The sequence below is a fragment of the Sarcophilus harrisii genome, chromosome 2, assembly GCF_902635505.1.
Source record: "Sarcophilus harrisii chromosome 2, mSarHar1.11, whole genome shotgun sequence".
Classification (NCBI taxonomy): domain Eukaryota; kingdom Metazoa; phylum Chordata; class Mammalia; order Dasyuromorphia; family Dasyuridae; genus Sarcophilus; species Sarcophilus harrisii.
In genome coordinates, this window is record NC_045427.1 from 594,566,192 (window position 1) to 594,588,950 (window position 22,759).

General features: G+C 33.3%; 1 protein-coding gene across 3 annotated transcripts in view; it reads left to right on the forward strand.

Annotated features, from left to right (window-relative positions):
• Positions 1-22,759, forward strand: part of ERCC6 (ERCC excision repair 6, chromatin remodeling factor) — a 101,046-nt gene that overhangs the window by 63,633 nt on the left and 14,654 nt on the right. For all 3 annotated transcript variants that reach the window (XM_031956272.1, XM_031956274.1, XM_031956273.1), the window contains exons 9-16: positions 3,131-3,301; positions 5,315-5,491; positions 7,998-8,114; positions 10,929-11,024; positions 16,967-17,185; positions 17,668-17,778; positions 17,940-18,059; positions 18,586-18,680. In XM_031956272.1, coding sequence (XP_031812132.1) covers positions 3,131-3,301; positions 5,315-5,491; positions 7,998-8,114; positions 10,929-11,024; positions 16,967-17,185; positions 17,668-17,778; positions 17,940-18,059; positions 18,586-18,680 — 1,106 coding nt within the window. The remainder of the gene's footprint in view (positions 1-3,130; positions 3,302-5,314; positions 5,492-7,997; positions 8,115-10,928; positions 11,025-16,966; positions 17,186-17,667; positions 17,779-17,939; positions 18,060-18,585; positions 18,681-22,759) is intronic.

Consider the following 22,759-nt stretch of genomic DNA (forward strand, 5'->3'; position numbering starts at 1 on the left):
AACCTATTGAGAAGCAACACCATTTCCCGGTATTACTTGTATGTGTATATCTGAATTCTGATTTAATCTCTTACATTATTTGAATCATGAAAGCAGTTTAAGAAATATTCATCTTGTAGCTTTGGATACACATACATTGCTATTTCATCAGTTTGGAAATGTTGTAGATAGAAAATTTCATATGGAAGCCCTCTATTTTCCTTATGTTTCATCTACCCAATTGCCCAAACCTGCCATAATTTAATGATTTATAAGAACCATTGTCTCTTTCCAAATGCTTTGGTAGAAATGAACCAAAAACCATGAAAGTCTGGATTGAGAAATTAAGAGTTGGTGAGCAACCTAGCGCATTCCTTTGCCTTCTGGAAATTAAAGAAGTTGTTGGATGTACTAAAAGCTGGGCTTTTTTGGTCTGTGTTGTGAGTTCTTTGATGAGGGAGAAATGGGAATGAGGGAGATAATTGGGAATACCAATGTAAAAATATTTTAAAAAGGATACTATGAAGTTAAATTATATATTTTGTCCATTTAATATAAGACAAACAAACAATAATCTTTTGGTTTTATTTTATGATCTTAAATCAGTCTTAGAACTTCACTGTATCACTTTTCTCATCTGTCTACTGAAAATGACAATTGTTATTGTGAGGTGTCACAAATTGTTAGAAATCTAAAAAATAAGTCTGAAATACTGGTTGCTGGTAAAGGAATGGAGAGAAAGAAACCTAAAGGAAGGAGACTAATTAGCAGGCTGTGTGATAGTCTGATTGAGAAATGATGAAGGACTGAACTGGAGACTTATACCAGTATGAAGAAAAAAGGAGTTTTACAAGGAAGGATTATGAAAATAGAAAGGGCAAGATTTGGTTTTTCCTCCATAGTATCTGTTGTATCCATTCCTATTCTCTCCACTCATATATCTGTCCACACCTATGAGAATGGCTAACATGACAGAAAAGGAAAATGAAATGGGAGCAGATGTGGGAAAACAGGCACTAAGGCACTTTTGGAATTGTGAACTGGTCCAGCCATTCTGGAGAATAATTTAGAACTTTACCCGAAGGACTATCAAACTGTACATGCTCTCTGACCCAGTAATACCACTAATGTATCTTAAAGAGATCAAAAGACAAGGAAGGAAAGAACCTACTTGTATGTTAAAAAATATTTATAGCAGCTCTTTTTATGGTGGCAATGGATTGAAAATTGAAGAGATGTTTCTCAGTTGGGGAATTCAACTCAGTTGAATAGGTTGTAATATATGATTGTGAGAGAATACTACTAATTGTAAAAAATGATAAGAAAAGACCTATATGAATTCATGCACAGTGAAGTAAGTAGAACCAGGTCATTGTAAATAGTAACAGCAATATTGTGAATATGATGAACTGTGAAAGACTTAGCTACTCTGATTTGTAATGAATGATCCAAGAGAATTCCAAGAGATGCCTGATGAAGAATGCTGTCTATCTCTAGGGAGAAAACAGATGAACTCTAGGTGCATATTGAAGCATATTAAATTTTATTTTCTTGCTTTTTCATTGGGGGTGGGGGATAAAACATGATTAATATGGAAATAAATTTTGCATGCTTCACATACATTATAAGGGTTTCATTGTTTTCCTTCTCAGTGGTTTGGGAAGAGGTTTGTGGGAGGGATAGAATTTTGAATTCAGAATAAAAAATGTTAAAGAGAATAAAAAGAAATGAATATTAGAAAATTACAGGGAAAAAAGCATGACTTCAAAGTTGGGATTTTGGAAGATACCCACTGCTTTTCAAAAATAGGAATGTCATGGAAATAGAGCATAGCATATATTTTCAGATTTTTTTCCCCCTCATCTTTCTCTTAATATTTTTTCTTAAAAAAAAAAAATCTGTCATGTGGGATCACTTTCTGGGAAGGGGAAGAAGAGGATAGAGGAGGAAATTTAAGTGTTAATGAGATATCAATAAAAATTTCTGTTTTTTAAAAAGCTCTTTATAACTCAACTCCTTCCTGGCCCTTCTTCAATGTTCTTATACTTTCTTGCCCTATGAGATCTCTACATTAGAGCTCAATTGGACTGTTTCCCATTCCTTTAACCTTACAAACCTGCCTTTTTACTGATAATTCTCTTTTCTCCTTCATCTCTTAGTTTCTCTGGCCTCTTTCTGACCTGCAAGAGGCCTTTCCTAGTTATCATTTCCCACTTCTAGAACTTCTTTTGTCTCTCTTCCCTCTACTAGCCTTCATCTCTTTTGTGTATACTCGTGTTTTATATGTTGTCTTCCCTGATAAAATGTAAGTTCTTTGAGGACAGGGGCTATTTCATTTTTACCTTTACATTCCTGGCACATAGTAGGCACCTAATAAATGTTTGTTGCTTGAATGATATAAGTATCTTTTGTGTTAACATACATTGTTTTCTACCACAGACAGATGAACTTGACTTTGAACTGTGTAAATTTATATCCAAAAGATATAAACCGGTCTGAACCGAATGTAGGGAATCAGAACTAAAAATACATCCTACACTTGTGCGAGGAAGTATAATTGAAGTATAATTGTTATTTTGGGAGCTCTGCTTAGGTAATTTTTACCTTCTACCTTTTCCCTTGAGAGTTGGGGATTGGAGTGGGAAAAACCATAAAATAGAAAAGATGGCAAATTTGGGGGCAAGTTTTAGTGCAGGACTGAGCCCAGCTGATCATATTTCTTGAATTGAAGTGACTTGATATAATTTTCCTCTTCTGACCATTTGGGGTCTTTGAAGTCTTTCTGGAAACTTGCTGTTATTTTTTAATAATTCCCTTTTGCCTGGCATTGTTTCCTTAAGTGCAATAAGGTTAAAAGCAAAGAACATTTTGAAGAGTTGGAAACTTTTCTGATAGCATGTGAAAAGTTTTCTATCGCTTATCTTGAGATTTTTATGGTTGTATTAATCTCATTTTAATTGTTGATCCATGGAGCAATGTTGGTTCTGTGATAAAATAAGTACTGAATAAATTGTCCCTGCTAATAAACACATAAGTAATACACTATATGCACATTCATGAAGTGTTTTGGAATCTTTTAGGATGAAAGACCATTCTTGCTTAATGTAGCTCCTGCTAATAAATTTACAGGAACGTTTTATTGCTATTTTAGGTGACACTTATTCGAGAAATTGCAAGATGTCATGGAATTTTGATTACTTCATATTCCTACATTCGACTGATGCAAGATAGTATTAATAATCATGACTGGCATTATGTGATCCTGGATGAGGGACACAAAATCCGAAACCCAAATGCTGCAGTTACACTTGCTTGCAAACAGGTATAGCCCTTTAAAATGGAATAAAAGGTATTTCACATTTATTGTTCATTGTTTCAGACCTGTCCAACTCTTTGTCACCCCATTTGAAGTTTTCCTGGCAAAGATACTGAAGTGGTAAACCATTTCCTTTTTCAGTTAATTTTATAAATGAGGAAACTGAGGCAAATAGAGTTAAGTGACTTATCCAAGATCACATAGCTAGCAAGTATGAGACTGGATTTGAATTCAGGTTTTCCTGACTTCAGGCATGGGGATGCATTAAAATTCATTCAAAAACTCATCAACTTTGGCTGATGTTCTGCCAGACAGCATAATCTTTCCTATACTTTCATATTATACTTCAAATGCTTTATTGATTTTACAAAATTATACATGTGGATTAGGTACTTATGTCATTTGTATAGACCAGAGTATGCTCAAATCTTCTCATCCTTTGTGATTTCTTGACATAAATTCAGGGAGCATGTACTCCCTCAAAAGGCTTTTTTGTAGTTTTAATTTTTTGTGCATTTAGTAAGACTCTCAGGCTCTTATTCACATTTGCTACAATTATACACACACACACACACGCATAAATATATACACTTACTCTGTCACTTATTTTGTAAGTTATTGGTGATAAGTTAGATCTGACTCACTAAAGATTTTTCTATTTATCTTTGTATAACGACTTGAAAATGCTGGATATTGGGGCAGCTAAGTGGTGCAGTAGATGGAGTACCAGCCCTGAAGTCAGGAGGACCTGAGTTCAAATGTGACCTCAGACACTTGACACTTTCTAGCTGTGTGACCCTGGGCAAGTCACTTAACCCCAACTGCCTCAGCAAAAAAAAAAAAAAAAAAAGAAAGAAAGAAAGAAAAGAAAATGCTGGATATGTTTAAATTTAAAAAAAAAAACATATTATTACTATATTTGCTCTTCAGTTGTAGAATGAGCAAATCTAACTTTCAGACTCCTTTTTTGGTAAAAGCTTTTTGTTTTTCAAAATGCAAAGATAGTTTTCAATATTCACCCTTATAAAACCTTGTGTTCTAAATTTTTCTTCCTCTCCTTTCTCCTAGAGATCAATTAATCCAGTATAGGTAAACAAGTGCAATTCTTCCAAATATATTTCCACATTTGAGGGGCAATTAGGTTGTGTAATGGATAGAGCACCAGCCCAGAAGTCAGGAAGACCTGAATTCAAATCTGGCCTCAGACACTTAGCACTTCCTAGCTGTGTGACCCTGGGCAAGTCACTTAACCCAATTGCCTCAGCCTCCCCCAAACAACAAATATATATATATACATATATATTTCCACATTTGTCATATTGAAAATATGACCAAAGAAAAATTAGATCAAAAAGAAAAAAACACAAGAAAGAAAAAAAAAAAAAAACACAAACCAGAAAAGCCCAAAAAAGGCGAAAATACTATACTTTCATCCATATTTAGTCTCCATAATTCTCTCTTTGGATGCAGATGGTTCTGTCCATCCCTAGTTTTTTGGAGTTTCCTTGAATCATATCATTGTTGAAAAGAGTCAAGTCTATCACAATTAGTTATCACATAATCTTGTTGCTGTGTATGATGATCTTGATCTGCTCATTTCACTTAGCATCAGTTCATGCAAGTCTTCCTGTGCTTTTCTGAGATCAGTCTGCTCATCATTTCTTATAGAACAATAATATTCCCTAACATTTACATACTATATTGTTCAGCCATTCCCCAACTGATGGGCATCCACTCAGTTTCCAGTCTAACTTTGAATTTCATTTAGCTTAAATTATTATAATTATTAGAGCTAAAATGAGAGCCTTATCCTTTTTATTTTCTTACCTTTTTGTTAATTTGAAAATCTTTAAATAAGTAGCAGAAAGACCCAAGTTGATATTCAGTGGCACAGATTTAGTATGTGGAAATATTTTGGGGGAAATTATCTGGGTGTATATTAAAACATAACTTTATGAAAATGAAATTATATTTTCTTTAATTCAACTATTTTTGTCTTTTAAAAAAAAAAAAAAACAGTTTCGTACTCCTCATCGGATTATCTTGTCTGGCTCTCCTATGCAAAATAACCTCAAAGAACTATGGTCTCTCTTTGACTTTGTCTTCCCGGGAAAATTGGGGACATTGCCAGTGTTCATGGAACAATTTTCTGTTCCAATTACCATGGGAGGGTATTCAAATGCTTCTCCTGTACAGGTAAGTTATTTGGCTAACAAATATTTATAGTTTTTAGCTGCTAAGTTGAAGAAGGTAGTTTTTCTTGTTGGTGGGAAGCATATATTCTAATTTGCTTTATTTTGGTATTTTGCAGTCAAACATTTTAATATTTAAAATTGGATTTTGCCACTTTAAATAATCAGAGGAGGGATAAGATAAAATTAAGCCTTTGAATTGGCATTAGATAAAAATAGTGAAAATTTTTTAGCATCATAGGTTTTTTAATTCAAAATGAGTATTTAAAACTCCATTTAAATATTAAGAAAAAGAAAACCTAAAATAATAATATTTGGTTGAGAAGTGGAGTGAATTGGGATTGTCAAGAGAGGCATTGGATTTGTTACTTTGGCAGTGTAGGAAAGTCTCAGTCACTTATATTTCCATCATTGAGATCTACAACTCATTTGTCAATAAGGGGTCAAAGAGTGACTGGGCACTGAACAGTCAGTACATGTATTGGAAGCAGTACTTGAACTCAAGACTTTTTAATATCTTAGTGGGATATTTCAGGATATCTCTAATTACTAGTATTATTTCCCTACTCGAGGCTGACTCTCCATATGGGGAGCACAACAGATAGGGACTTGTCTGTTTCATTGGCCTTGGAGAATTCCTGAAGAGAAACTTCCTCAACAAGTGCAGATTGGTGCTTTTTTGACATTTCATAATTTTAGAGATTTGCTGAGGGGAATTTATGGGTTTAATGCCTTTGCCCAGGTTCCCATAGCTAGAATGTGTCAGAGATGGGATTTGAACTCTGGACTTCCTGACTCTGTGTTGCTTCTCTTTACTGTATTCCTTTCTTGGAGAACACCTGTTTTTCCTTAATGGAAACTGAATTATCCTTAATGGTCTCATCAAATATTGAAAAGGAACAGAAATGGGAAGAGGATCATATGCCTCCCCCCCAAAAAAAGTGGAATAAAGACTTCTGGTTAGAGAACTAGCAGAACTATTTGAATAATTAAAAAAATATAATTCCAGTATTTTCAGGTCTGGTTTTTAAAATAAGTAGTTCATCTTTGAGAACTTGTTTTATGAGTTCTTGATGCACCATCAACAACTTTTTAAAGAAGGCACAGAGTTATAGAATTTTAGATCTAGAAAAAACTCGAGAGAACATCTTGTTAATTAGGCTCTTATTTGACAGATAAAGGAACTTAGTCACAGAAGCTTAATGATCTGTTCAAGGTTCTGTTGAGTGGACTGAAACAAAGTTCATCTGTTTTTTTGTCTAGTGCTCTTAATACTACATCACATAGAAAATATAATTGAAATCATATTTATTTATCATTTATGCTTTATATATCTGGAGAAACTAAAAGAAACTAAATTTACAGAAGTCTTCGCTATCATGACTGACGTATTGTTTACAGCAACTAAGACATATTGAGACTTATTTTTTAGCATAAAATTCTCATCAACAAACAAATGATATATTGAATGAAGAGACAAAAATATAGATTCCCTATTAGTTTGGAAACTTTGGCATTAGTTATTTTTTCCCTAGTTAAAAAATAGGATAAGTAGTAAAGGACTTGTATGAACTTTTCTTGGAATTGCTTTATAAATATTTTCTTTTATATGATTTTTTTTCCATGTTTACTTTGAAGGTTTTCCATTATCTTGAATTGTAAAGCCAAGTTTCAGATACTTGAATTCCAGTTGAGATTCTTTCTCTTCCACTGACTAGTAATTTACTAAACTAGAAAGCCAATTTAGATTTTTAAAAAATATATCAATAATTTATTGAATTCCTTGCTTTAAGTGAATTAAGAGTGGGTGGGGTTTTCTCTGGGTTATGTGTTTTTTAAGCCATTATCTATATTTAATACCTGTCTAATGTAGCTGTGATCCATTATAGAACCATATGCTCTCTTTAAGGTCAGAGTAGCCTTTTGTCTCTCTGATCACAGGGATTTTCTTGAACTTATTTTCAGTCTCAGGTGGGCAGTAATCTTTCCTTCTTGTCTGGGTAACTCCCCTGGCTACAGCCTGCTACTAGAGTTAGCTTTTGATCTTCAATCTTGGAGATTGACAGTTGTATTTTAGCTTTTGATCAATTATAAAATTATGTGCAAAGATTAATTAATTAATTTTTTTATTTAATAGCCTTTTATTTACAGGTTGCAAAGATTAATTTAAAAGGAGTTTTCCCCCAGTAATACTTCTTTTATAACCATATAAAACTTTGATTTAGAATCTTTTTGTAAAATGCAAAAATATAATAAAGCATAAATGATGCCATTATTTCCATGTATTTGTGGTTAATTAAATAAAAGACTTCATACATATTAATTTGCACATCATCCTAAATTTGAGAAAGTCTGGTGAGGGGGACCAGGGGACCATTGTGCCATTTTATAATTATATAAGTTTTCTAGAATTGTTGACTTAATCATTTTTATTGAAAACAATTTTTTGAGTTGTGATATTACTTACGTTATATACAATAATAATTTCTTTCCATTTTTCTTCATTAAAGGTTAAAACTGCTTATAAATGTGCATGTGTTTTACGAGATACCATAAACCCATACCTGCTGCGTAGAATGAAGTCAGATGTAAAAATGAGCCTTTCTTTGCCAGATAAAAATGAACAGGTTTGTAAGGTTGAAATATTATAGCATTTTTTAAAATAAAACATTCCTAAGTCAAATATGCATGTTTCATTCAACTGTAATATGAATACATGTTACTAAATAGTTTAGCCTTTGATCACTTTAAATAGCTCATTCTTATATCTCAAGCATATGTCATGGAGTTCGCTGTTTTCCAGATGAATATTTATCTGTACAAAATTGAAAATTAACTATGAAGAGTATTTAAAATTTTGTACCCTTGAAAGAAGTTGCTGGGAAAATTAGCAATTGGTATATTCAGTAAACTCATTCTTTACCAAAGTAAACAAACCAGAACTGAGAGGGGTGAAATAACTTCAAGAAAAATGTAAAAGTAAGAGGGTTGAAGTAAAGGAGGAAAACTTGTGGGACATGAGGAAAGGCTGACATCAGAAAGTGAAAGCACACTCCTTGATGGCTTGTGGCTTTTTCAGAATATACTTGGAGGCAGAAAATGGTAAAGGAAAGGAATTAGATTGTTCTACTTGGAGAGGAGGGTTAGAACTTAAAAATAAATGACTGAACAGGAAAGCTGGAGCTGGCCAAGAGATGTTTCTCTAAGAACAACAAATCAGATGAAAAGCCAAAAAGGATGTAAGAAAAGATATTTTAAGCTCAAATAAATTTGGAGAAGAAAACATCTTTTGTTAGCGTCCTGGACAGGATAATAAAGCATGAAAAGATGACATGAAGAATTATTAGAAGATAAATAGCTATATGTGTTAGAGATTCTTTTTGGAAGTTTTAGGTTGAAGTAAAAAGGGCTATTCCAGTTTTGGATATTTTAAAACTAGTTATATAAACGTTTGTGTTTACAGCTCATTATGCTTAGGTTTGTCTTACTTCTTCCTTCTTCTGTAGCCAGAAGAGTAGCCTGGTAGTCATAACCAGCTGGTAGTCCTTGTTGGCATCCCCTGTCCCTTTGCCCCAAAGAGTTTCTGTTAGTTTTTCTTCCTCCTACAAAAATCACATGATTTTAAGTCCCCAAACTAGATTTTAGAAAACTAGATTCTATAATCTAAAGCTTCCTCCTCCAAGCTACTCTGCAAGATGAAGGATGGGGCAATAAAGATAGACAGTCACAAATAGGTTCAAGAACTGTGGCTCTTTTCTCAAAGAAACTAAATCCTGTAATAGTGTTTGTATAGACACAAATACAACAATAAACAAATGTGCTTTTGAAAGTAGCAAGAACAGAATACTGTGTAGAAAGGGTAGAAAATGTCAAGAAAAGCTGAAAATAAAATAATAGATGAGGAAAAAAAAAGAGTTGAGAAGAAAAAAGATGGGAGATCTAATAAGGAATGGGAGCTTAAGGTTATCAGAAGAAACTGGAGAGGAAAAGAGGAGAAATTACAGTTAAAAAGTATGAAGAAAAAGAAATGATTCCTTGGCCTCAAAGATCTTAGAATCTAATTGAGGGAATTAATATACATCATACAAATGTAAAATAATTGAAGAGTGTAAAATTGTTCTGCTATATGGTGGAGAAACATCATATGTTTGTCCCAAGAAAGGTGAAATTAGTAGGGATTGGGATAATCAGAATTACTAATAAAGCTTGAATTGAGATTTTGAAGAAGGCCTAAGATTTTAAACATCATTTATATTATATTTACATTAAAAATATTGATATTCTTAGAGTTTTTGAAATAAGTGATTTTAAGAGACATCCCCAAAATTTGTGAAAGTTGCTGCTATCAGCTTTATTTGTCAACTATTTAAGCATGTGTAGCTTTTTTCCTGGTCTAGTGTACAGTCTTGGCAGCCTAATTTTTTAAAAAAATTGTCTACTTCTGTTATCTAATTGAATGCAATTTTATAAAATTAACACAATTAAAATCTATAAATCAATTATTAAAATTTAAAGATATTTCTTTTTTTGTACTAAGTTTATTTTTAATACACATTGCTTTATGAATGATATTGGGAGAGAAAAATCAGAGCAAAAGGGGAAAATTATGGGAGAGATAAAAAAAACAAAAAAGAAGTGAATGTGTTGGTTCTACATTCAGTCTCCTTAGATCTTTTTTGGATGCAGAAGGCATTTTCTGTCCATAGTTTTTTGGGATTACTTTGGATCACTGAAACACTGAGAAGAATCAAGCTTTTTATAGTTGATCATTGCACATTCTTGCCATTAGTGTGTACAACGTATTCCTGATTCTATTATTTCATTCAGCATCAGTTCATGTAAATCTTTCCAGGCCTTTCTAAAATTAGCTTGTTCATCATTTCTTATAGAACAATAATATTCCGTTAACTTCATATACCACAGCTTGTTCAGCCATTCCTCAGTTGATGGGCATCTACTTATTTTCTAGTTCTTGCTCCCACAAAAAGAGCTGCTACAAATATTTTTGCATATGTGGGCCCTTTCCCCTCCTTTATGATTTCCTTGAGATACAGACCCAATAGTGGCATGTGCTGGATCAAAGGGTAAGCACATTTTGACACCCTTTGAGCATAGTTCCATATTGCTCTCTAGAATGGTTGGATCATTTCATAACTCCACCAACAAATGTATTAGTGGCCCAGTTTTCCCACATCTTTTCCTGTCATCTTAGCCAATCTGAGAGGGTGTAGTGGTACCTCAGAGTCATTTCTAAGCAGCTAAAACAATCACATTTTGGAAATTGTTAATAATAGTTCTTTTAAAGTTATCTTTTTTTTTTTTAATTGTAAACATTTTTGCTTACACCAATGCAATCTCCCTCGGTTTTTTAAATTTCATTTTCCTTTGACAATTTGAAAGTTTTCATTTGTATTTATTCTTTGTTGTTTTTTTTTTTTTAGGTCTTATTTTGCCGCTTGACAGATGAACAACGTAAAGTATATCAAAACTTCATAGATTCCAAAGAAGTCTACAGTATTCTTAATGGAGAAATGCAGGTTAGATGAAGAAATCACACCATCAAAGTAGTGAATGGCCCAAGAGAAAAAAACCAACTGATTTCTAGCATCCAAAGGGAGTCCAAATTGTGCCCCACATGTAAAAAGAATTTAGCAATATTTGCTCTAGTCTTGCTATTATTAAGTCATTCTTCTCTCAATAGTAACACAAAATTCAGGACTCAGAGATTAATAGATTTCTCTTCTCAGGAGAATCCTGTTATAAAAATGATATGAGGTAAAATGGAATTTGGTTTCCTATAACACCTTTCATACTTAACATAATCCCAAAGCACTTTAAATAGTAATGAGTTTATTATAATAGCTTGACTGATACAATCATAAACTCAGCCAAAACTAACACAGTGGGACTAGAGTATCAATTTTTAGAGAAGAGAAATCACAACAGGGATTTTGCCTTAGTTTCTTTTCTGAATAAACTCAGTGCCAGTTTTAACTAGAAATAGCACCTGCCATAAGTTTTTTTTTTTTTTTTTTTTTTTTTTTTTTTTTTGATTAGTAAGAATAGGCTTTAATATGAACAAAATGGACTGGAGGTTTATAAAAACAATGAAATCTATTAGCAACAGAACATGGACCAGTTCCTATAGACAAGCACCTAAAAAAAAAATTCAAAATACCATTCTCTACCTTTAAGATCAGTTAGTTTTCAATAAAGATATTTAGCTTTCTGATGCCACAAAAAATAGCTTTCAATTTATATTTGTCCCCTGAAATAAAATTATAATTTGCTAAAAATTCAACAAATGGATTACTTTTTTAAATTGCTAATTAACTTTATTATATGTCTGTTACTGCTGACTACTCTTTTTTTTAAAAGGGTATTTTATTTTTCCCCAGTTACATGTCAAGAAATTTTTAGCATTAATTTTTGCAAGATTTTGAGTTCCAAATTTTTTTTTTTTAATAGCCTTTTATTTACAGGATATATGCATGGGTAACTTTACAGCATTAACAATTGCCAAACCTCTTGTTCCAATTTTTCACCTCTTACCCCCCCACTCCCTCCCCTAAAAGCACCTGCCATAAGTAAAGCAACAGTTAATACTTTGTACCTTTTCTGTACTCATTCCATAATAATGTGGGTTCTTTTACTAGAATGAATCCAATGATAATTGGTTTGGTGGAAAACATCACAGTTTAAACCACTGTGTTATCTTCCAGTGATAAATGTATTGTAGCAATTGGTAAAGCAGATGCTTTTTATTAACCAGTAGCAAGGAAAACAGAATTGTAAACTTTAGTATTAGTACATATAAGGAATAATATTCGAAAAAAAAGTAAAAATAATGGCAGTTAAACTCTTGTTGATTTTCAGTACTGCTATTTATCCTGTTATACATGAGTGTAAAAGACCATGTAGTATGTACACTTAGATATTAATTCTGGCCCTTGCTCAGTCTCCTGTTAGATTTTAATTTTTTAAATAAGTTAGTTTCTTTGGGCTCTTGCTTCTCAAAATATGAATTGTAATACTTATTTAACATCAGTAGTTTTCTGGAGCTACAAGTAATTTTTACATTATTTAATCTGTTTTTTCCTTAGTCTCCTCAGATAACTTTCTCCTTGAGAGAAGGGCATTTTAAAAGATCTCTTGATAGCATAGGAGTCCTGATGACAAAAGGCTTGTTGTCTCTATGGGGCACCTTTTTGTTGCCAGTCCTCTTCTGTGGTTCTTAGAAGAAAAGACGGAATCATTTTTCTAGTAACTCTTAGAGCCAGTCAGCTATCAGTGAGTAATGTGAGCCAACTCCTGATTGTATCTTATTGCTAAAGATACTGAAAAAAGGCAAAAAAATGAAGTCCTTACTCTCAAGGACCTCACAATGTTTTGGGGGAGACAATTTGCAAACAGATATGTACAAATAAGAAAGGATAAATTAAAGATAGTCTTAGAGAGAAGGTGCTAAGATGAAGGAAAGTTGAAAAAGGCTTTTTGCCACAGTTGGGATTCCAGTTGAGACTTAAAGGATGCCAGGAGACAAAGAGGAGAGGAAATCAAAAGATTGGATAGGAAGTAGAAAAGAGAACAAAGAAGGTAACTTCTTGCCCTTAATACCCCATGTTCGTTCTTTCTTTCGTTCTTTCGTTCTTTCTTTCTTTCTTTCTTTCTTTCTTTCTTTCTTTCTTTCTTTCTTTCCTTTCTCTCTCTCTCTCTCTCTTTCTCTTTCTTTCTTTCTTTCTTTCTTTCTTTCTTTCTTTCTTTCTTTCTTTCTTTCTTTCTTTCTTTCTTTCTCTTTCTCTCTCTCTCTCTTTTTCTTTCTTTCTTTCAGGCTCTCTCTCTCTCTCAAAATTCAATAATATATAAAGCAAAAACCCAGGAGGAAAAATAGAAAGGGAAATACAACTATAATAAATACAAAATTTATAAAATTTCTATGTTAATCAACCAAAATATACTTGAGATATATACAGATGATATTGCAAAATGCTCCTTAAAGAAATAAAGAATTTTTATAATTAGAGGGCTAGTTAAGTGCTTATGGCTTTAACATACTAAAACAATGATAATACATAAAATTAATTTATAAATTAAGGGACATACCAATAAAAATATTAAAATAGTTCATTTACTGGATGAGACAAAATATTGCTTATTTGGGGTGGGGGGGAAATGATCTAAAATATCAAGGAGTATATTTTTTTAAAAAGTAGAGAACAAGCATTTTTAGATAATTGATCAAAATATTTTTGTGTGGGTTTAAAAATAGAAAAATAAGATTAGATGATGAACTATAAAAATTAAACTTAAAAAGGTAATCTTTGATATACGTAAGGAAATAAATTACAAGGGGGAAAAACTTTCTATTTGACAAGCATTACTGGGAATACTGGAAAACAAATTGTCAAAAATTAGATTTAACATGTCTGTATTTCTTAAGTTTTAATGCTACCATCTTGTAGTTCTTATCTTAGTTTCTATTTAGTATTCATTGGTTAGAATAGAAAAATATCTAAATAATTTGCATATTTGTTGTTTATTTTCTGAAATATCTTATATATGTCTATGTCTTTCTAGTTGTACATTCTTATTTTGAACCCTAGTATTCTGAAGAAATTCTCATTGGTGATTTATTAATGCCTTAGCCATTTATTAGTTAAGTTCCATTATCAGAGAAGTATCATTAGAATTCAGATTTAGCTTAAAATGTTCTGCTAGATTGTATTTGATGCTATGGTGAAAAATCTGGTATCCTTATATTTTGGTTATTTCAATTTAGGGAGTGTTTGGTCTCAGTTGGCATATAGGTGAGAAATCTTTTAAATTTAGGAATATCTGTTAAAAAAGAAAAAAGTCTATAGGCAGCACCTTCATCATTTCAGTCACAAATACTGCTAGATTTTTTGAGATATTGGAGATGATTCATGTTTAAACTGTTGGATAGCAGTTCTCTTTGTTCTTATGGTGGCACAGTAGATGGAATTAATGAATTTTGAAGCTTAAGTATAATAACTACAAGTTTTAAGTTCTTTCTGTACTAATTAGTATAAATTAGTGTAAAAGTGAATTTTGCATGAAATTATTTTTGCATTGCAATAAAATCCAAAATATTTAAGGGATGGGACAGAAAAGTCTAATTCCTATATTAAGAGGGTTTTTGCTCAAATAACGATACATATCCAGGGTTAGAGGTATCTGACAAATCATCTGACAGTTTTGGTTTATCTTTTCACCTGGCACAATAAGCATATTCAAAGCAGGGATTTTGCCTCTTTTGCCATACCTTAGATTCTTTTACACCTATTTTTTTCTAATGAGGAAAAAGAAATTAATTACCAGACTTTGAAATTAATTTTTAAACATTGAATCCTACAACTGCTTTCACCTGTTTTTAGGATCATAGATTTACAGTTGGAAGGGACTTAAAAGGACCCCTTCAATTTTAGAAAGGAAATGGATCTGATTTGACCCAAAGTCAGCTAAGAAAGTAGGTTTTGAGCCTACAAGTAGGATTGAGCCAGACCCTTTGATTCTGAACCTCAGCCTCTTTATCCACTTTGGCCATGCTTCTATTTTAGTCTTCAAGAAACACTGGATGACAATAGGAAAATGTGAAGACTCCTTTCAATCTGACTTCCTTCCTCAGATGGTGTTGTGGTAAACAGGATTATGGAGCTAGAGGACTTCGTGTCTTGAGTAAAGAAAGTTCCATGTAGTGATTATTTTCTTTCTCTTCTCAATAAATTTTTCAGTAATGTTGTCTGCTATATTCAATAAAGATTACGAAATAAAGATCCCATCCCTTAATACATTTTTTTTTTTTTTTGCTTATAAGGAATATCCTGGACTGAGGGAGTAGGAATTACATTTTTGGTTTCAGTTCCCTATATAGGTTAAATAACATAAATTAATCAAAGCCCTTTATTATTATTAATGTACTATAAGTTGTATTTATTTTGGAAATGTCATTAAAATCCTCCCATCTTTCCATTTTTATGTAATTGTAATTCTTTATCTGTTGAAATCTTTCACAGTTCCTCAATTAAGACTGGCCCGATAACTCTAGAAATTAATCACTTCCTTCTTCTGTTGCTGCTCTTATTTTACTTAGACCTAGACCTCGTCCTTGCCTTCTTTTTCCCTGTCCCTTGTATCACAGTTATTCATTCATGTCTTCCCCTCTTCCTCAGCTTTGTATCCCCAGTTACAAAAGGGATTATTATATTTCAATCCATAATAGAAATGGTGTATGGTTTAAGCAAATTCACGGAAGTGAGAAAGGACAGTATATGAACAAAGGATAGAGAGGAGTCTATTTTGTGTAGAAAGTAGAACATATTAAGGGGAGGAGTGTGAGATAAGACTAGAGCCAGATAATTTAGGGCCTTGAATGCCAGTATCAACACATTTAGTATATACAGGTGTTACAGGCAGAACTTGTTTCTTCTACATTGTTTAATAAAACAGACTTTCACATTGTAAGTGATTTTTGTCACAAAGTATTATAAACATTAACAGCAGATCATAAACCAAATAATCAATTTTTCAGAATGCCTTTAACTCTCAAGTTATAAAATTGTTCTTCCAAAACTATGTAATAGATCATAAAAGTCTTGATTTAGAAAGGGATTTCAGAAGGCATCCAGGTCAGCCTCATTCCTGTTTTGTATAAGAAAGAGAAAACACACAGAGAGACAGCTGGGGAGAGGGAGACAAAGAAAGACATTGCCCTTAATGTACTATAAGTTATAAATAGCACACAAAGAATCGTTTTGTTATTGCCATAAAATTAATGTGTTAACTATACATTAAACATAAAGTATAGAACTTTTCATGGCAGGAAGCACCTAGAAATCATTTAGCCCAGCTTCCTTACCTTATAGATTAAATGACTTTCCTACAGTCATACAATGAGCCAGTGACAGAGTTGGAACACGAGCCGAGATCTCCTGATTTCTAGACTCTTGTACTTCCTGCTGTACTATATTGCTTTGTCTGTACATTTTATTTTGCCATATTGGATTTTGGGGGAGTAGGGGAGGGAAATGATTTTCATGGTCCAAGTCTCTTAAATATATCCAAGGAATTCTGAACTTAATACTCTTCCACTCCCAGTTGGGATAAGCAAAAGTATTAAAAAACAATTCCATTGTCTTTTACAAGGGCCCTTTTAGAAAACAGGATGCAGTTTCCCTCATTTACCACTAGATAGCATGCTCAAGCATCAGTAAACTGAATAAAGATACCACAGAAATAAAATGGGGCTCTATTAAGCAGCAGCAGATAAAATCTGACAAAATTTGTAACAGAAACTAGGTATTGTTTATAAAGAAAAAGTACATGAGTTGAGAAGAGTGACTGCTGATGCTGAGAAATGTGTTTAATATTTCCTGCATATTAATATCTTATCTGCTTTTGCTTCTTGTAAAACACTAGTATGAGAAAGTGTATTGCTTTGAGAATTTTATTTCTTTTTCAGGTTTTTTCAGGACTTGTAGCATTACGAAAAATATGCAACCACCCTGATCTCTTCTCTGGAGGTCCCAAGATTATAAAAGGTATTCCAGATGATGAATTAGAGGAAGCTGACCAGTTTGGGTACTGGAAACGCTCTGGAAAAATGATAGTGGTTGAATCTTTGCTAAAAATATGGCACAAGCAAGGTCATCGAGTGTTATTGTTTTCTCAGTCAAGACAGGTGAGTATGCAAGGTCTAAATCAGAAACTCATGATTCTTAAAGATTAACTTCTGTGAATACAATTCTAGAAGGGAGGTGATCATCCAAAATAAATGTAATTTTCTTTATTAAACTGGCTAGAATAAATAATTAGTGAAAGAATGCTTTTGTTTTATATATCTGGGGGCATAACTATCTCTCTTCTTTATGATGGTAGAGGATTTATGGATATGGAATGCTTATTTTTATTATTGTCTATTGTGAGTTCTGATTTAGTAAATAATAGAGGGGTGGAAGAGTATATTTGGAAATTAAGGGTTGATGTAAGAATTAAAAATATCAACAAACTTTTTTGAAAGCGATGCAATAAGCCTCTCTTAACACAGTACAAGTCTTACTTGTACAAGTTATTTGTCTACCTTGCAACTTCTGAGTGGAAGATATAAGATGCATAGATATCTACAAGCATTTATTGTATATTATTTCATTAATACCCTTACAGATGCTACATCTACTTGAAGTATTTCTTAGAGCACGAGAATATTCCTATCTCAAGATGGATGGAACTACTACAATAGCTTCAAGACAGCCTCTTATCACGAGATACAATGAGGTGAGATCTTATCAGTCAGTAAAATAGAACACAGTTGCTACAGTATATATTGCCAGAATTCTGCAGGATATTAACTAGTGTAAAAAAAAAAAAAAGTAGATTTAACATTTGTGACTAACTTTAAATTTAAATATTAAATTAAATTTATCTCTTACCTACAGGACACTTCCATATTTGTCTTTCTTCTTACCACTCGCGTGGGTGGAATAGGAGTCAACTTGACAGGAGCAAACAGAGTTATTATCTATGACCCTGATTGGAATCCCAGCACAGACACGCAGGTTTGTTATGTTAAAAGTTAAAGATAAGGAGCTTATTTTTATGTTAACTTTATAAGAAATATGATATTACTTGTATCTGCTCATATTTCTGTATGTGTTTTTATAATTTAATTATACTTAACTCTATCCACTGGATTGCTTCAGTGTAGAGTACTAGTAACTATATTTGAGCTTTGAGGATAGCAATATTTCCTGAAATTTGGGAGCTATACACAATTAATATATTTTTAGGAAAATATTTTCTGCCTGAATCATATAATCAAATAAATTTATCATTAATGTACGATTTCTTTATATCTGCTATATTTTAAATATTGGAATATGCTTGATAAAATTTTGAATTGCTGAACTGCATGTTTTAGGTCATAATGTAACAGTTTTGGTTTTATAAGTTGCCTGTCTTTATTTGTGACAGTTAGGTCTATGTATTTCTCTCAAATGTTGTTTTAACTTTAGAGTGAAAGGAAGGACACTACTTATTGTCTTTGACTTAAGCTTCAGTTGAAATGAAATATTGTCTTTATAGGCTCGAGAGCGTGCTTGGAGAATAGGCCAGAAGAAACAAGTGACTGTTTATAGGCTCCTGACTGCAGGTACCATTGAAGAAAAGATTTATCACAGGTCAGCAAAATCAACAATCATTTTCTCACTGATGTTTTCTAATTTAATTGGTTATATTTGGAATCAAACCAAAAACATATCTGCCAAAACTTTGAAGCATAATTTTAAAAACTAATGCTTTTTTGTTACATTAATTTTTGAATATATCCCTCCCCTGGCAAACCTGACATTGTAACAAAAATTTTAAAAGAGAAAGAAAAAAAAAAGGCAGCAAGACTAGTATATTAACTGACTGTGTGTATGTGTTATTCTATATTCATGATCCCCTACCTCTGCAATGAAGTTTTCAGCTCTTCTCATTATAATTACACCTCATTCCTTTACTTTTTATTCTTTCCATTTTCATTGTTATAATTTTCCCTTGGTTTTGTTCCCTGTGCAAACACTGTCTTTTGTTTTTTTTTTCCCCTATATCTTCACAGTCGTTTCTTATGACACAAAAATATGCCATTAAATCCATATAGTTCACTTTGCTCAGGCATTTGCTAATTTATGGGAACCTACTTTGTTTCTAGTTCTTTGCTATCACGATGAGATTTACTATAAATAACAGAAAGGACTCTTCTGACTTTGATCTACCTGAGGTGTCTTTTGGTGTCTTAGTGGGATTTCTAGGGTCATTTTAACATTTCAGTTTGTTTTTCAAAATGCTTTCCAATGGCTGTGCCAATTCATAGCTTAGATAAAATTTAAATGGATAAGGGGAACAGGTTGTTATCTTAATGTCATTCCACTTTATTGGAATAGTTGTTATGTCTTTAAGGTTTTAGGAAGTTGTATGTGTATATAGTTAAAGAATGGAAAATGAAGAATAATAAACAGAAGAAAAATGGAAAAAATCTTTAAAAGTTTTCATAACTTTTTTCATTGTCAAGTTCAGTAGAGCTATCACACATTATCATCATAACAAATTCAGGAATGGCACTAAAGAAAACAAAGATAAGAAAAGCAGCTGAATTAGAACAAGTTGAACATAGAGGATATTTGTAGTTTGAGGTGACACAATTGTGAGAATAGTGAAGTTTTAGTTCACAAAGTATCTTAAAGAGAACAAGTTACCAAAGGTCTCAAGAAAAAAAAAATCAACACTCTAGTTTTAATAACCAAAAAAATGACCAAAATAAGACCATTAACTACTGGTTTATAAGCTTACCTTTCCATCTACATAAGGTTTTTATGAGAATTATCTACACATAAGTTGAGAACATTGTCAGTGGCAGGTATGCTGGAGAACGGGCAAGTTTATGCAAGTATTATTCAATTGCTGTATAGACTGAAGAATATAGAAAATATACATAAGATCTCATTATATTTACTATGTACTGATTATAAAAAATAATTTACTTGATATAACAAAATTTCATCCTCCAAAGGAGCTTTTATCCATACATCAAAATTATTGTGATTTTTTTGGAAAATATAACAACAGAAATAATTTTGTTTAACCTTTAGGCCTATCAGGTCAAACATAAATAAATGAATTAGGTGTAACTAGTGAGACAATATTTTCCGTTAAGATAGAGAAGATCAAGTTTGGAGTCCAAGTTTAAAAGAAATTCTATATGGATAGTGACTTTCTCCTGCTAATCTTGAATGTGGCACTCTGTACTGTTTGCAGTCAAGCTCTGGAATATGGTAGGTAGATCCACAACTCTATAACCATTCAAAAGAGTTGCGGCTAACTACTTGAAGACTAGTATCCATATTACATAATAAGCAGCTGGATAGGGAAATGAGATATATTTATATTTTGACTGGACAGTAAAAATGTACAGCAAGTTGGGACAGAATTAAACTAGAAGATAATAGGCTAACTTGCCATTGCAAAATTGTAAAACTTTTAAAATGATTATATTTACAGATTTATGGATAAATAACAATTATTTAATAAATACTATCTATGTGCCAAGCACTGTATACGGATTCCGCCCTTCCCCCCCCCCCCAAAAAAAAAAAAAAGAAGCAGAAAATAGTTCCCTTTTTCAAGGAGCTTAATGGAGGAGACAACATTGAAACATCTATGACCAAAGAAACTATATAAGGCATAAATTAGAAGTAATCATGGAGGGAATTCACTAGCACTTAGTAGAATCAAGAAAGAAAGACTGTTTGTAGAAAATGAGATTTTAGCTGGGATTTAAAGGAAGCCAGGAGGCTAGGAGGTGGAAGAAGGAGACAGGGCAAAATTCTAAGTGTGTGAGACAGCCAGTTAAAATGGCCTGGTTGGGAGACGGTGTGTCTTGTGCATTGAATGGCAAGGGGACCTGTGTCACAGTTTGGCAGAATACTTGGGGGAAAGGCAGAGAGTAATTGGTGCTCTTGATCCTCTGTTCTGACTAATGACCTCTTTGACTTCCTTTAAGTTCCAACTAAAATCCCATCTTCTACAGGAACAGTCCTTTTGAATTCCGGCCCCTCTATTATTTCCTATTTCTCCTGTCATAGCTTGCTTTGCGTGTATCTGTTTTCATATTACCTACTTTCATTGGACTGCAAACTCCTATAGGGCAAAGCCTCTCTATGTGGAAGAACTCAGAAGGCATTCGAAAGGCTTCAAAAGCCAAACAGGTTTTGTATGGATTCTGGAAGTGATAGGGAGCCTCTGGAGTTTATTCATTGGAAGTGGGTGGTAAGGTGATCAGAGGTGTGCTTGAGGAAGGCCAGTTTGAGAGTTGAGTAGAGAATAGGCTGCAGTGGTAAGAGACATTGGGCAGGGTCTGGTCATGAGACATTTGTATGATGGCAGCCTGTAACCAAGTGGTGGCAGCAGGGAGCTTAATATTACAGAGGTTCAATGAACAGACATTGGCAAGAGACCTAGTCTTGGGAGAGAGGAGTCAGCTGGGTGACTGGGAGAATGGGGGTGCCCATGTAGCCCTAGGAAAATTAAGGGGAAAGATGATGACTTCAATTTTGGACTTGTTGAATTTAAAATGTCTGCAGAATATTCAGTTTGAGATGAACAATAGGCAGTAGGAGATGCAAGATTGGAGATTAGGTACGATGTTAGGAATGGATGAATAGTTCTAGGCTATAGTTCAGCATAAAATATTTAAACCCATATGAGTTGATGAAATTGCCGAGCATAATGGCTTTTGAGGAAGAACCGAAAAGGGGTCAGAGAGATATCCATGGTCCACAAGTCTGACTTGCATAAAGATCCAGCAAATGATACTGAGAAAGAATAGTCAGACAGATAAGAGGAGAACCTGGAGAGAGCGGAGTCATGAAGCCCTAGAGAAGAACTGCCAAGGAAAAGAAGATTGTCAGCATTGTCAAAGGCTGCAGGGTCATCAGTCAATCAATAAGTATTTATTTAGCCTTACTGGGTGCCAGGCACTGGGCTGAGTGCAGGGGATAGGAAGGAGGCAAAAGAAAACAGGCTTTGCCCTCTAGGAGTTTGCAGTCCAATGAGAGGAAGTAATATGCAAACAGATACATGCGGAGCAATCTATGTACAGGAGAAATAGGAAATAATAGAGGGGTCAGAATTCAAAAGGACTGTTACTGTAAAAGATGGGATTTTATTTGGAACTTAAAGGAAGCCAAAGAGGTCAGTAGTCAGAGCAGAGGATCAAGAGCACCAAGCATGGTGCACAGCTAGAGGAAATGCTTGGAGCTAAGAGACTGAGTATCTCTGTTTGGGGAACAGCCAAAAAAGGCCAATGTCACTTGATTAAGGAGTACCTATTGGGGAGGAAGGTGTAAGGAAGGTAGGAGGAGACTAAGTTATAAAGAGCTTTGAATGCCAAACAGCACTGGGTCTTTGTAATTGGAGCTATTTGGGAGCCACTGGAGTTTATTGAGGAGGAGAGAGAAATGATTGGGCTGGGATTGGAAAACTGTATCAGCAGTAGGATGTGTAAATAAATGGTTTGAAAAAAAATAAGTTGGTTATCTGTAGAACTTCTTAGAGAGCACAATGGAAGGGATGACCAGCTTTAAAGTGGAATTTATAGGGCATAAGTGGAGGGGTATGAGAATAAGTGAGTGATAGGGGACAGAGAAAAAAATTTGCATCGTAGGGGTTCTGAAACACTGGGATGAGGAGCATTTGGTAGGAGGGAGCAGTGTTGTTA